Source organism: Nesoenas mayeri, assembly GCF_963082525.1.
Source record: "Nesoenas mayeri genome assembly, chromosome: Z".
Classification (NCBI taxonomy): Eukaryota; Metazoa; Chordata; class Aves; order Columbiformes; family Columbidae; genus Nesoenas; species Nesoenas mayeri.
This window is the reverse complement of record NC_137542.1, coordinates 21,238,311-21,250,634: the sequence shown is the minus strand read 5'-3', so window position 1 is coordinate 21,250,634 and position 12,324 is coordinate 21,238,311. Positions and strand designations below refer to the sequence as shown.

Genomic DNA, 12,324 nt, shown 5'->3' with positions numbered 1-12,324 from the left:
CACACTTGTGAGTTTAATTTTATTGTTAAAAAAGTTCATTGTTTTATTGTGAAATGTGTGTATCCTAATTGCTTTCTTTCATGATTTGACATAAGTCAAATTGACTTCACTGAACCTGACTCTTGCAGAGTCGTTAAAGTGTCTCTTTACCAGGCTCACTGATGCTGCAGATTTTGGGAGAGTTCATAAACTCTGGCATGTTGTGTTCTCCACAACATGTTGTCCAGAAAATGTAGAGTATCTGTTCACAGAAGTACTTTCTGTGAACAGAAGAAGCTAATAAAAAAGTCTGTGGAAAAGTGTAGCTTTTCCCCTACTTTTTTTTCCAAGCTTGCCAAGTACTTGTTTTAATGCTAGTGTTTCAGTGCTGCATTAGATAAACCATGGAAAAATACAATTTCTTTAAATTGTATGTGATATAATGATTGTTATTTTATTACAGGTAGTTTGGGGTTTGTTTTCTTGGGAGTCACATGTAACATACTAATTGTTAGGTTTGTACCTCGTTGTTTTTTTTTTCAAGGGTGTTCTGTAGGATTACACCAGAGTACTGGAAGTTTGCATTAAACAGAAAAGGGGCAGTTTCCATATTGCTAGCTCGTTGGATATTTACTAGGATGTGTATATATGGGAAGTGGTAGCATTTTATCTTCTGTCTGGGTGTTTCTCTTAGGTAAGAAATATCCTTAACAGTAATTCTTTTGCTAGAAGATGTCTAAAATTACTAAAAAGGAAAAGAAAAGAAGGCTGGGGCTGCCATACATATGCAGTTAATTTCAGTTGCACAAACACTGTTACTTAGACCTACTATCCTGATGGGAATCTATCTTAGTTTCATGTGGAATGTTACTTAATGTTTCTGGTATTAAGGACAAGTGTTAAGTTACTGTACATTCCTGTAGCACTCTGTGTCGAGAGTTTTATTCGTTCCCTGAGGAGCTGGGGAATAAAAAAATTAATAGCTTGAACATGGAAACACGAGCGTGTGTGCTACCTTTTTTTTTTTTTTTTTTTCCCCTTTTGTCTTCATTTATTAGAGTGGGGGAAAACCTCCAGTTCTTTAGTTCTGATGCTGTACAATTAATCAGTGGGTGTAAAAGATAATGCAAGGAAGGATGAGAACAACACTGTGGAAAGGGGAATCTGCAGATCAGTTGATCAAGGAAAGGAGTATTAAAATCTATATTTTCAAGAATATTAAAAGCCTATATCATGTAGTCTCTTGGCTGTTTTATTCAGGATTGGAGCAGAAAATAGGACAGGGAATGGTGATATTGGCAAACATACTCAAAGAAACCTATTCTCTTGAGTCAGCTGGAATTTTTGCGATCCCCAGTACCAGAGATCTCACACTTTCTCCTTTATTACCTGTGAATTGATTACTTTTTCAGCCAGCCACTTGTTTTTAATATACAAAGAGAAAAATAAGGATATGGTCATTGCATTCTTTGCTGTTTGTAGATGACAGTATGAATGTATAGAGGATTTCTACTTATAGAATCGGGAAGCCTTTAAGAATGTATTTTTAGCCCATAATGTAATTCAAAGATCGTAAACTTGTTTAATAAAAGTCAATAAAAATGGCCATAAATTAACCTATGTTAGATGACTAAATGGGTGGATGTATTTCATTATTTGCAATTGCTTGTTTGTCAAACAATAAGGAATTGTGTAGTTATAGGAAGGAATAGTTTGTTACAATTTATTCTGTCTGAGGAAAGTCCTCTGTCTTACTGGATCTGTATCTAGACTAGACTTAAGAAGATACCTGTTACTTATACCATGTTATGAACAGTCTCAGCAGCTGGGTGCTCCTTTCTCTCATTTCAGCTACCAAAAGGAAAGGTAGCCAGTATGTAACCTGTAATTAAAAAAAAAAAAAATAGTGGTGGAGTTGATATTGGAAATAATAGTTAATAATAATTAAATTATTGTTAGATGGTGAAAATAGTGATTTAAACAGATTTCCTGCATGTGGTCATTTTATATTATGCAAATCAGAATGCTTTAGCTTGTTTTATATTCCAGTTGTATCTGATATCTGATATTTATGTGGTCTCTGCAGAACTAATGGTGGGTTGAATTATGTTCAACTCCTGTTCCTTGTTAGCAGGACTGGGAATTGTTACTGGTGTCTGGTTTAAGACCTGGGGGTCCATATGTGAGGACTCCACCTTGGCTAAGCAGGGTACCCATGCTTGATCTCTAATTCTAAAAGGAGGAATAAAAGGTTACAAGAGAGGAGTTACAGTAACACTCATTAGGCATATAGGAATGATGTTAGAAAAAACAAAGCTCATTCAGAAGCATGCACATTTCCCTTTCTGATTCTCACACATTCCTCCTAACTTTTCATCCAAAAATCTCTGGCAGTAGTAAAAACATTTTAGGTGAGAACTCATAACTACTTTCGAATAGAAAACACATAAACCAAGTTGGTAATTAAAATCAGAATTGGTTTAATAGTGTTTATAAAGATGTAGTAATAACCCAGCTCTTAAACCAGACATCAGTAATATGAAATAGTTGTCTGATGTTCCTCAATGGTCTGTGGTAATAATTATTTCCCTTAATTCTCTGCAAGGGTGGCAAATCTGTTGTGTAAGTATGCACATCAAATTATGGAAAGATGCATTAGAAAATAATGATAAGGGAGTTTGCACTGATTTATTTTTTAAATTTCTTTTTGTTCTGCATCTGATGATGCTTTTTGACTTGACTAACATGGCTTCTCTGGCACTTTCATAACTGGTCACAAGAAGCAGCAGCACATGGGGGAATCCTTAGTAGTGTGTGTCTTGCTCAACTGTGTCTTTGAGAGGAGGAATCAAACAAGTGCTTTGAGCTACAACTAATTCAAACACCTATGGTTGAGTAGGGTTGCTGTTGTGAGAGTTCCTTCTAGGAGTGCCAGAAAGCACTGTTTATATTTAAAATAGATTGACAGGTTTAAAATAAGGCTGTCTTTCTCTGATTTGTTTGCAACGTGTTTGAAATTTTCATCCTGGTAAAAAGCTGTAGTTTACTGTAAGTTGTAAGAATAAAAATCAAGAAATACATGTTGATCTTTTACATGGGAGGAAAAATAAGGGGTTGGGTTTTGAAGGGCATTTTAAGAAGGTGAATGAAAACAGCAAAATAAGTAGTGCGTTCTTGGGATAAACTTTTTAGCTCACACAGTTGGTTGTCAGTTGCACTTTCAGATACCTTAGGACTGGTTCACTCTAAATACTGAAAGTATTGAGCATGTCTTTTTGACATGCTTCTGTGAAAACGCAATAAGATTGTTCAGTTTATAGATGCTAGCCTTTAGGACTGAGTAAGTATCTGTCCGCCACTATGTTGGTACATGACAAATGCTGTAGCTTAAACCTTATATGTACATATATATTTGTTTATATTTATTATAGATATTTTCTGTGGTATAGCTGTGGAGTAGTTCTGTTGTAATAATTTTTTTATACTTGTTAATGTTCTTGAAATATTTTTTTCAGTGTTCTCAGAATTATTGAAGGAACATCTGCTTAATTAGCTGAAGACTTGAGAACATGAAACATGATTTAGAATAGTGAAGTGGTTTGTTTGCTTAATACCAGTTTTATTGTGAGTACAGAAGGGAGAAGTTCTGGGAGATAGTTCCATATCTTACAGTCATAAGATTTTGGCTAACCGTGGTGCCAACCTTGTTAGATTGGTTTCCTCCGTCTCCTTGAATCTTGAAGGGTTAAAAAAAATCTTGCAGACCAGAAAGACAGGAGGTTAAATGATAACTCCAAGTTGGAGGTGCAGGAAAGTCTTTAAACCCTTTGGTTGTGAGCCAGTATTTTAATGATATGTGTGCTTATTTTAGCCATAAAAAACAATTGCTGAAGCAAGAGAAAAGGATAATGAAAGAGATGAAGCTAACTTTCAGGTTGGGGGAGGGGGGAGGAAGTAATCTAGCATTGCTTTTTAAAATTACTTACAGATTATATTTATACCAAATTTTAATGAGGGAAGAGTAGTATAATACTGGAAGTGCAACTATTAATGACTGCATGTGACTTGAACTTGCTGAAGCTCAAGTGGTTACTAGAGTTGATTGTTTTCCTGATAACAAAGTTAAGCAGTAGCATAGTAAGTTGTCCTATTTATTTTTTTCTTAATTGAGACTGTATAAAATAAGCATGAATTCATTGTTGAATTTTCCTCTTAGATAAACGAATTGGTGGATGCCCGTGATATCAGCATTGGAGCCTGGTTTGAAGCTCATATAGAAAATGTTACAAGAGCAACAAAGGGACATAAGAATGGTAAAGCTCAAGGAAAGAGTGGTAACACTCACAAAAGGACTAATGGAAACATAAGTCAAGATCATTCTAGAGAAAATGCAAATAATTTGGACAGTACACCATCAACTTCTTATTCGGACTGTATGGACACTGATGAAGAAGCTATTTATCATATCAAGTACGATGAGTAAGTGCTCCTGATACTATTTTGAGGACATCACATATTGTTATTTGGTTTGTATAAACCAAGAATTTCTTGAAGAAGCTTGGAATCAAAGAAAGCAAGTTCAATATTACAATCAAGAAAAAAAATATTAAAAAACATATAACACTTTTCAGTTGGATATAGTGAATCTTTTGAAAAGAACGATATTTTTCATGCCTAAATACTTGTCAAGTATTAATTTATTTGTCTTTTGAAACTTAAAAACCATCCTTCTTATATAAGAAAAAGAAACTATATAACTGAATTTTTACTGTGGCTTTTTCCAAGTAAAGTATTGTTTTAATTTTTTAAACTATTCCCTGTGTATATTCAATTCCTTTCATTGGAGCTGAAGGAGAACTCTCATGAGACCACATTTTCTTACTTCTTTTATATGAATTTTATTCCAAATAGAGCAATGATGCACAGAATTGCAGGTCTACACTTGTAGTAAAGGTTTGTCATAGAGAACTTTGTGACTGAGGGCAGGAAGTTGATTCTGATGTGGAGAGAGGGAGTTAAGGGTGGGATGGTGTGGGATTTGTTTGTTTGTTTGTTTTTGCTTGTTTGTTTGTTTCTGTAGTAAAAACAGATTCCAGAGCCTACTACATATGAGTGGGAAACCCCAAGTCTGTAGGCATTTATTATTTGTGAACCACTTCTTTGGCACCACTTCATTCGCTTGAGAAATTGGTTTGGATTTTGGGTGTTTTTTTCAATAACATCTGTTAAAGCATTAAGTTAAGCTTCTAAACAAATGAAACATGAAAAGAGTTGAGAATTTTTAAATTTTGATACTGAGATGAGTGAAAATACTGTAGTTTGTACAATGTAAGATTAGGGTAAGAAGATGCAAAATATATTCAGTATAATATATAATATATTCAGTATAAACATAGATTTAGAGCAGCTATTTCAGCTTCAGTTATTTTAATATGTAATTGTGAATCTGACTTACATAGAGCACTTTTTTTTTGCTCTTACTGTGGGCAGGTATGCTACTTAATGCACTTTTAAAACTCTGAGTTCAGATTATATATCTGCAACTGTAAGTTTTATGCTTAAAATACTAGAAAATTATAAAGGTGGAATTAGAAAAATATTTCATTGAATATTGCACGAAATACGTGAAAGTAACTTAGTCATCCAATATCACCAAAATGAAAATATTTTGTTTTGAAATTACATGTCTATTGTGGTGTGATTTCAAAGACTTGGCTTTAAGATTACTTCAGTTTACAATACTGTGGATGTATTTAAGTTAACCATGGCAAAAATTTGAGAAACGATGTTTGTAACTGTTGCAGTGAAATTATGTTCCTTTTTTGTTTTTCATAAGTCTAAAGTACAGAGGTAGAAAATTTTTCACCACAGTTCTGATCTTGCTAAAGAAGTTTGACCTCTCTTTATGTGTACTTCAGGATCTAGCTGTTCCTTTCAGCAGGTGGAGGGAGTCTTTTTACTGTAAGATTAGGTACAGCAGTTGAAATTGGTAGCTAGCAAAATTAGGTGATACACAGAAACACGATGTTGCAAGGCAGTCATTGAAGTCACAGTTATTTAACTGATCAGTCTAAGATATTGGAAGTTTAAGCTTTCAGAAAGAAAAACTGTTGGGAGTCTTTCTGGAAAGTGAGACTTCTACGTTTATCAGTGATTGGGTTTTTGATGAATGGTACTGACCTTCATTACAAGTCTTTCAAGGTCTTGGATTTTTTCTTGTAGTGTTACTTAATGTGCATATTCATATGGTAGCTCTGTGTGCACCCACAGCACTTTGTTTTCATACAGTCATGTTTACCGCTTTGGTGTCCATAGACCACATGTGTATCTTGCCACCTGTATGCTTGATGTGGATAAATAAGGAGGGTATGGTGTGCTTTGCTGCACAGTTGTACTCTACATCAGAAATTGTTTCATGTAATTAATCTCTTCACTAGGGTTCTTCAAGTTTCATATTTTACTGCTAGTACTGTCTTCTTCTGCACAGTTAAATTTTCCTGGGTGTTGTGCTCTTAGGTTTGGACTGTGCATTTTGCTGCTAGATGTACTTGGCATTCTCTAGTCTGTCCTTGCTGTGTTGTTTTGGAGCTCTTTTTGGTTTATCTCCTAAAGAAGATGATTCTCTTGAGTGGCATAATTTCAGCTCTGCCTTGCCTGTAACAGATACGTTCTTACAAGACATGAAAACACTTGCTGTTACCTGAAACAGAATAAAAATTGCTTACAAAAGGATGACCGAAGCCTGGTACCTGTGAAGCCATCAAATTTACTTGAATACGTTGGAAGCACTATGTGTCAGAGGTGGACACAGGTCCCCAGCTTCTCAGATTGTTAGTGATGCTTGGTTTCCAGACTGATTCTCCCCCTCTGCCTGTTGTATCTATCCAGGCTGGAAAAAAAAAAAATCACCAAAAAGGAGGTCACAGTTGCATGACAGGTCACTTGTAGTACATTGAATTGGTCTACTGCAGCCCCTTGACTCTGATCCAAGGCTTCATTGTGATGAATAGTAAATACACTTCACTGTACCACATGTTGTGGCAGACTTAGTTTGACCCTCTGAAAAAAAAAATCAAGCAACATCCTCCCCCCCCCTCCCCCCCCCCCCCCCCCCCTTGATGACTGGAACAAATTATGCTAATAGCAGTGTTTATGTAGGAGATACTTGAAGTCTGTGCAACACCATCTCAGGTCCAGGTTTTTGATCATCATAGGTCCTGTTATTGCAATGAAGTCCTCTAGGGCATGCATGTCTTGCCTTTCTGTGTCCAAAATGCACAGATTCATGTCTTGACTCAGATGAAAGCATGAAGCTGTTCTCTCTTTTCTTAGCTCTCCCATATGTATTCAGACTGTATTCATAGATTCAGGACTGAGCTATGTGTTGTTTGACACCATCTTTATGGTTGGACTTGATGATCTTAAGGGTCTCTTCCAACCAAAATGATACTGTGATTCTGTCTCAGAACCTTGTAGCTGGGGACTTCATCCAGAAGTGAAGCTTCACCTCAGTAATTCTTCTTTTAAGCTGTACTTGGCAGGAGAAGTTCACCTTTAGCCCTAGTCACCTTACTGATTTATACTGGAGCACACTTTTCTCTACTTTGACATTTTTTGGAGTTAGTAAGAAAATCCGTCAAAGCACATGAAGAACTAGTTAAATTTTCAGCCAAAATGTGTCCAGATATTTTGGTATGTGTAGCCCCCCTCCAACAGTTTCAGTGAGGGATAATGCTGCCCTAGCTAGTGGTTATATGTAGTCCTATGGCTAGTCATCAAAGAGGCTGGCTCTGTAACTGACTCTGAAAGTAGTTAGAACAGCATCAACAGATCTGATGTTCACCTTGTGTTGGTTTTCTAGCTGGAAATATTTGACAGTCCCATCAATTGAAGAATCCAAACAATCATTAATTCTTTCTCAAAAAGGTAACTTTTAGGTCAGTATATTCTCCTAAGAACAGCAGTTCTTGAAGGATGAAGCAGTACTTGCCCTTCTCTTAAAGTGAGAAAGCTGAGTTCTGCTAGATTTGCATATCACAAGTCCTGCACAAACACACTGTTTTGCAGTTTCCGGTTTGGTAAAATTCACTTTCTTCTAATCCCTCTGAGAGGCTGAGTTTTCATTTGTTTCTCTCTTCTTTACAATTCTTGTTTAAATAGTGTAGTTACAGTGAATATGAGGGTGAAAATACGGCAAAGCTCTTCTAGAAAAGAGTACAATTAAGAGAAATTTAACTTCCTGGGCAAGAGCTTAGTTATTGTAATTTCAAAGGGGTAACCAACTGCCTTATGGCTAAACAAAGCTCTCCTGCCAGCTGTGACTGCTACACATAGGAGATACTATTAGGCTGGTAAAACTAATTGTGGTTTTGGACCACGAATTTTATATTATTATAACTAGGCTCAAACACATCTTTATTAATCAAAAATAGGAACCTTTACAGTCAACACATTTTTGCGAAAGAGAAATAATTTTGTTTCTTGTTGTAGTCTAAAACTCTGTGCTTTGGGATTCATTGAACTCTTGGAAAGCATTTTTTGCATCCTACTGGTTGTGGAAGTGTTTTCTCTGCAAAAAGTCACTGAGATGCTTGAAGAAGTGGTAGTTGGCAAGAAGTCAGGTGAATATGGTGGATGAGGCAAAACTCTGTAGCCCAATTTGTTCAACTTTTGAAGGGTTGGTTTGTTGTGAGGGTCAGGTGTTGTGGAGAAGAATTGGGCCCCTTCTGTTGCCCAGTGCTGGCTGCAGGTGTTGCAGATTTCAGTGCATCTCATCAATTTGCTGAGCATGCTTCTTGGATGGAATGGTTGTGCTGGGATTCAGAAAGCTGTAGTGGATCAGACCAGCAGCAGACCATCAAACAGTGACCATGACCTTTTCTGGGTGCAAGTTTGGCTTTGGGAAGTCCTTTGGAGGTTCTTCTTTGTCTACCCACTGAGCTGATCGTCGCCTGTTGTCAAATAAAATCCACTTTTCGTCGCACGTCACAATCTGATTGAGAAATGTTTCTTTGTTTTTGCACAGAATAAGAGAAGGTGACACTTCAAAACAAAGATTTTTTTTTATTATTATTATTATTTTTGATCAGCTCATGAGGCACTCACTTATTGAGGTTTTTCGCCTTTCCAATTTGCTTCAAATGCTATTTGCATAGAATGGTCGATGTTGAATTCTTTGGCAACTCCTTGTGTAGTTGTCAGAGGATCAGCTTTGGTGATCACTCTTAGTTGGTCACTGTCAACTTCTGGTGGCCGGCCACTACACTCCTTATCTTCAAGGCTCTCGTCTCTTTTGTGAAACTTCTTGACCCACCACTGCTCTGTACACTCATTGGCAGTTCCTGGGCCAAATCCATGTTGCAAGTTGTCTCTGCTGCTTTACAGCCCATTTTGAACTCAAATAAGAAAGTCGCTCAAATTTGTTTTTATCTAACATAATTTCCATAGTCTAAAATAAACATGAAGTAAACCGCAAGTCAGTAGCAAAAAAAAAAAAAAAAGTGAGAAAAGCTCATTGAAATTATGTATAATATGGCCACATTTATCTAAGAATGTACTCCAGTATTCCAATATCAAACAGCACATTTCAACAGCGCAAAAACCGCAATTCCTTTCGCACCAACTTAATGTATTTCCATTCTTAATTTTGTAGGGAACATTATAGCTGAGCTGTTTGTGGTTTAATGGTTTCCCTCTCCCTTCCTCCACCCCCCTGAGGCTGTATGCCCAGTATTTAACTAAATTGCCACATATTTCTTCAGAGAGATTGTTCTGTATATACATCATGCAGTGCCATTTGGAGGAACAGGATTTCTCAGTCCCAGGTTAAACTGGAGTCGTAGTTCTTTACAAGCTCAAAGATGTAAAAGGCCTGTGTTTCTTGTTTAAGAGTCCTGTCTTCAACAGTGAGCGAGAGACTGAAGTATCAGTTTTATCAATGCTTACCTTCAGTCAGTACCAACTCTCTTGACATCCGGTCATGGATATATAGCTTTTGCCTGTCAGCCCATGTTCTGCATTCAGTTTCTGAATGCAGCCTTTTCCCTGGAGGCGGCATTGTTTACAGATGTGTTCCTATTTCTACTGGTGTTGTCTTCCTCCTCTTCTACCACTTTATTCACTGTATTTCCATTTCACCTTTGCATTTGTTGGTATCACAAGGAGCCATTAAAGACTTTGAATTTAAGGGTGTGCTGTCAAGTTTCATACACTTTTATCACACGTTTCTTTTTTCTGCTCTGAGTGGCTGTCTTTTAATACAGAAGATTATATGAACGTATCTTGAAAAGAAGACAAATCCTTATTTGAAAAGAGTTTGAGGAATCCAACACATACTTAGATCCTAAAGTTAACTGTGATGACTGTAGGTAGAGTCTCCACCACAGCTTGCTTTAGAATCACTTCTAAATTGCGAGCAGGATGCTTCAGTATCTTAATGTGGCACCATAAGGACATGTTGCACAGTGCTGTGCCATACAAAAGTTTGCCCTTTCCTCTGTTTTACATTTGTTGGTTGTGTGGTGCTGGGTATCATCTACTTATTTTTAAGGGGAGAGTCACTCTGTGGGTGTTAGCTTCATGATAGTTAGCTGTTCCCTGAAGTAGTGGAAAGACTTGTTGATTTACAAACAAATGCTGTCTTTTTCTTCTTGTTTCATTTTTTATAATTAAGGCTTTCCATTTAAGAAGATTCATAATGGTAGTCGAAGGAAGGCTTGGATGTGTCTGCAGCCTGAGAAATGTCAGTATGCTACTTATATGGAAGTACAGATTTAGTATGGCTCAAGTGTAGGTACCTTTTTCAGGACCATCAAGTTTGGATGATGATGTCAGGTTATATATCAATCAACAGAGAAGTCTAAATTAAAAATTGAGGTAATATCTGCATAATGTGTCATAAACCACAGTTTGTGGTTATTTATTCTGGGACACTAGGTACTTAAGCAAGAGAGATAATCTATTAAAGCTTAATATGAGCTGTGGAGTAATACCCTCTGAACTCCTTCAGATCTGGAAGTGGTTTGAAGTCTCTTTGTTTCTCAGCCCAAGAGATTATAGTTAAGTTGGTGTCTGTTCTGTGAAGGGTGTGTGTCTGGTGTTTTTGTGATCCGTAAGAATTTACATGGATGTCTTTGCTGTAAAGATCTTGTCTGACAAGCAGTGTGAAATAGGACGCTCTGTGGGTGAGTTACATGCCCAACTTGATTCTGGTGGATAGCCATTACTTTTAGTGAGGATTCCTAAAAGCTTTACCAAGTTTCTGAATCTCTGCAGACAGAAGTTAATATATTTCTAGTAGTAAGCCTAGTAAGAGTACATTGGGCCTTTTCCCCAGTTCTTAATTTTCATTTTACTAAAATACACTTTGTAATTGTTGTTAAATGGGATGATTATAACCTGATGGAATTAAGTTTCCATGTACATTAGGTACTTGTTGTCCATTAGTGTCCCTCTTCAAAGAAAAGCTCTTTGGTTGATAGTTTTGTTTGTCTGATGGATCTTGAGGATTATTATGTTAGCCCTTGCTTCCCTATCAGTACACCATCTTTCAGTGGATTTCCCAGGCTTCTCTCCTTGCACTTTACTGAAGTTCACGTTTCTTCTGGGTTTGGTGAGAATGCTGCAGTTTCTGAGGAATCATCATTAATGGAGTAGAAAACTGATAGTTGATGTTAACCTTCAGAGCCTGTGGCAACCAACTTGCTACTTCTGTTCTTCAGCAAGATGACTTTCATGATTTCTCTCACTTCTGCAGGGAGAGTGACAGCCTGCATGTGAATTTCAAGTTTGGTGTGTATGTTTGTTGTTTTGTTTCATTTCGTTTTTCTAATACTAATTTCATCTAAGTTTTGACTTAAACTAGGGTTCAATCTGGTTCTGATTTTAGTTAGAAAACTAGTTTTTCTGTATCCTTCTTCAGTTGCATAAGTTGTATAGAACAGTCATTGTCAAACTTGGTTTGGACCAGTTACTTCAGATGGTCCCTTTGTTGCTGTGTGCTGCTGGCTGGAAGACCAAAGGATACAGTGATCTTAGAGATGGTCTTAGTGGATGCTGATAATTTGAAAATCTGTTGAAAGACTGCTAAGGCAGAGTTGCAGTATACTTTTACCTATGACATGATTAAAGAATGCCACCATTCTGGATGTTTGTAGAATATTAATACTATTACATGTGCTGAGAAACTATGCAGTAATGACTGTAATAAAGAAATGGGAAACCCCCTGTCTAAATTGTGGGTGTGGGGAGCTACTGACTGTGCCTGTAGATTGATGTGTAGGTAGTTAGGAGGGGTTCTTAAGAGCAACTGGTTTCTCTGAGGCATGATTTCCATGTACATGCTCA

The 12,324-nt window shown here is 36.8% G+C and overlaps 1 protein-coding gene across 1 annotated transcript in view; it reads left to right on the top strand.

Moving 5' to 3' along the window:
- Window positions 1–12,324, top strand: part of UHRF2 (ubiquitin like with PHD and ring finger domains 2) — a 91,550-nt gene that overhangs the window by 15,862 nt on the left and 63,364 nt on the right. Inside the window, 1 exon segment of the mRNA XM_080363153.1 lies at window positions 4,196–4,458. Within this exon segment, the coding sequence (XP_080219279.1) occupies window positions 4,196–4,458 (263 nt within the window).